The sequence below is a fragment of the Asparagus officinalis genome, chromosome 1 (genome assembly GCF_001876935.1).
Source record: "Asparagus officinalis chromosome 1, Aspof.V1, whole genome shotgun sequence".
In the NCBI taxonomy this organism is placed as follows: domain Eukaryota; kingdom Viridiplantae; phylum Streptophyta; class Magnoliopsida; order Asparagales; family Asparagaceae; genus Asparagus; species Asparagus officinalis.
In genome coordinates this window covers 92,583,254-92,586,429 of record NC_033794.1, presented here as the reverse complement: position 1 = coordinate 92,586,429, position 3,176 = coordinate 92,583,254, and the positions used below count along the sequence as shown (strand labels likewise).

At 35.5% G+C, this 3,176-nt stretch overlaps 1 protein-coding gene across 1 annotated transcript in view; it reads left to right on the top strand.

Moving 5' to 3' along the window:
* The window catches only part of LOC109837381 (cytochrome P450 90B1-like), a 4,024-nt gene continuing 1,644 nt past the window's right edge, over positions 797-3,176 (top strand). Inside the window, exons 1-4 of the mRNA XM_020405610.1 lie at positions 797-996; positions 1,484-1,808; positions 2,440-2,592; positions 2,694-2,945. Of these exons, the coding sequence (XP_020261199.1) occupies positions 797-996; positions 1,484-1,808; positions 2,440-2,592; positions 2,694-2,945 (930 nt within the window). The remainder of the gene's footprint in view (positions 997-1,483; positions 1,809-2,439; positions 2,593-2,693; positions 2,946-3,176) is intronic.

Genomic DNA, 3,176 nt, shown 5'->3' with positions numbered 1-3,176 from the left:
AGAAATCAGCGCTATAAAATACCAAGATGAGCAATAAAAAAAATGAGATATATACGTCTCTAACATTTTTATAGTCGCTTCCGTTCCATGATTTCTTCGTATCAATGAAGACAAAGATGGATCTCAGCCCGCTTCTAAGTTTCTCTTCATCGTATGAATGAAGACAAAGATGCATCTTAGCCCGCTCGTAACTTTCTCTGTGTATCTTCTCCCCATATTAAGCCGGCCTAATTCAAAAAAGTAAAATGCTAATTATCACTTTGGTGTACCTTCACTTGTTTCTTGTCAGCATTTAACATATGCTGATGTCTTTAAGCATTGGCATTTCAATACTTTCCATCACGCCAACATGAAATGTTCTCTCGATCGAGTATTTTATTCTAAAACTTTCTAGCTCTTAGTGTTTGTTCAATTGTTATTAAACTATCCCGATTATATCTTTAAAGTAGAACTTTGATACATTTGGCATATTGAACAGACGTTAAAGGTACAAAATTTCTAATATTAGCACATCAGTGTCACATGAGAATACTCGGAGGAATATTCTCACGTTTGCATAATGAACGGTACGAAGGTGTCCATTTTAAGAACTTCAAGTCATACGAGTGCTGTCAAGAACAAGTGAGGGTACGTAAGCACGAAGTAAAGGCATTTAAGTGCTAATTAGCCGAGAATAAAACCTGTCCTAATCTGCATCTGTTTGAAATATACTACGACCACTGTCTCAAAGTCCAAAGGAAAGAAACGTTCTATAAGTACCTGCAGATTGATCAGCCTTAGAGTAGAGAAAACAGAGATGGAGCCCGCGACACTTTTGCTTATGATCATTGCCTTACTCATTGCATTCCTCAATTTTACAAGAGTGAGAAAGCTAAGAAGTCCGAAGAAGCTCCCACCTGGAAACTTGGGTTTGCCATTAATTGGAGAGACTCTCTCTTTTCTGAAGCCTTACTCAGCTGCTACCATAGGAGAGTTCATGGAGCATCACATTTCCAGGTGTGACTCCATCTAAAATTCTACGTTTTTTTATACTAGCCCTTTAGATCTTTCACATTTTTTGTTAGTCCTTCAAAATTTTGAAATTTTGTCCATCAAACCGTATAAGTCGCTCCAAATTAGCCGTTCCGTTAGTTCCTCCATATTAGTCTGACATAGATTATCACCTCATGAAGTTGATTGAAAGATTTAGATTTTGGATTTGGTTTTGAATTTTTGGACTCATGTATGGATTTGAATATTTAACTTAATTAAGGGTGTAACTGGAGCATCATATTAAAAAGTTTAGTTTGACAATACATTTCATACCATCCAAAACGTTGTTTACCGTGGGAACTAATTTGGAGTAACTTACAAGATCTGGAGGATTTAATAGAAATTTCAAAGCTCAAGCGGACAAATTTATAAATATGAAATATTTCAAGGACCAATATCTGGAAAACTCTAACCAGATCAGACTCACACTCTAAATGATAAATTTGGACAGGTTTGGGAAAAACTTCTCCTCCCATTTGTTCGGAAACCTGAGCATAGTCTCAACAGATCCTGAGCTAATTTGGTTCGTACTAAAGAACGAGGGAAAACTGTTTCGAAATGATTTGTCATTTGCTTTCAAGAAAGTTGTTGGTAAATATTCCATGTCTTTGGCTTCTGGAGATGTACATAAGCACCTGAGATCAACTGTGTTGGGTTTCTTGAGTATCGAGAGGCTACGTACAGTGTTTTTACAAGATGCTGATCATGTTGCTGTGCAAATTATGAGTTCATGGAAGGATGGTATTGTGATCTCTGCTAAAGATGAAGCAACTAAGGTAAGGAGCTCTTGCACCATTAATAGCTGTATGTTTATTTGCTAGAAATTGTTTTGATTAAATAAAATCCTAAGGCATAAGATAGATGAACAAGTAGAGAAAAAAGTTTAAATTTTGCTAGTCTGTGAGGATGCCGTTGTGAAAATACACCGTCCTTGATCCGAAGTGTGATAATACTATTATAGGGTAAATTGTGAACAGACCCATGACCTATCACCCAATTGTGGATAGACCCCCTGGTTCAAATTGTTACAAATAGATCCCCTGGTTCAAATTTTTTTACTCTCAGATTATGAGAAAGTTGTTTTTTTTTATACAAATAAACCTCCTGAGGGTAACAGAGCCAAAGTTCCACCTAGGCTGGTCTAGCCGCAATTGAGTGATAGTACAGGGGCTCTATCTGCAACAGTAGACTTCCAGGGGTCTATATGTAATTAACCCTACTTATGTCACAAAACAACTTCTCTCCGATCTAATGTGGAACTGAACTTAAAGAAACTTGAGAGACAAAATTCCAAAGTGAGGAATTGACAAACTCATCTTTTTCTAACCATTTCTTGGACAATTTATTGTGTTAGATGCGACGAAGGAACCAATTAATCACTTCAACGAAATTTAATATGTACTGCAGTTTTCACTCTATATTATGGTGAAGAAGATAATGAGCATGAGCATTGATAATCCTCACATTGAGAAGCTACCCAGAGAATATGATTCATTTATCAAAGCCTTTGTCTGCTTTCCTCTGTATATCCCTGGCACAAAATATTGGAAGGCTATACAGGTTTGCCATTACTGACAGTTTCTGCGATAATTATTCTGATTGTCACTCCATATTTTTTTAGTAAATTAATCATTCTAATTATCCTTGTTTATTCTATGAAGTCGAGGAAGTATATAAATGATATGTTCAAGAAAGAGATGGAAGCGAGAATAGAAGCAAAGGGTGGTAGAAATGAAGGAGAGATTGAAGATGATTTTCTTGGATGGCTTATGAAGAATACAGATTATCCGCAAGAGAAGATTTGTGATTTGTTGCTAGGCGTACTTTTTGCAGGACATGATACAACTTCACGAGCTATATCGTTATTGATCTATTTTCTTGAAAGTTGTCCCACAGCAGTCGAGCAATTGCGGGTAAAAACTAAATTCTTTCGCTCTTGTCTAATCCATAATGAAACTTTAAATTTAATTGTCTATGAAATATTTACACTACAAATTTTATTTAAAATTAGAGGAATTGTTTGTTGTTTTTCGCATAATTTCCATAGGAAGAATCTCATGTTGAATTTTCTTTTTCATGCTAATATTGAATCATTAAGTTACTATATGGATCATTTTCCTTTATCTTTTTGATATATTAGTGTA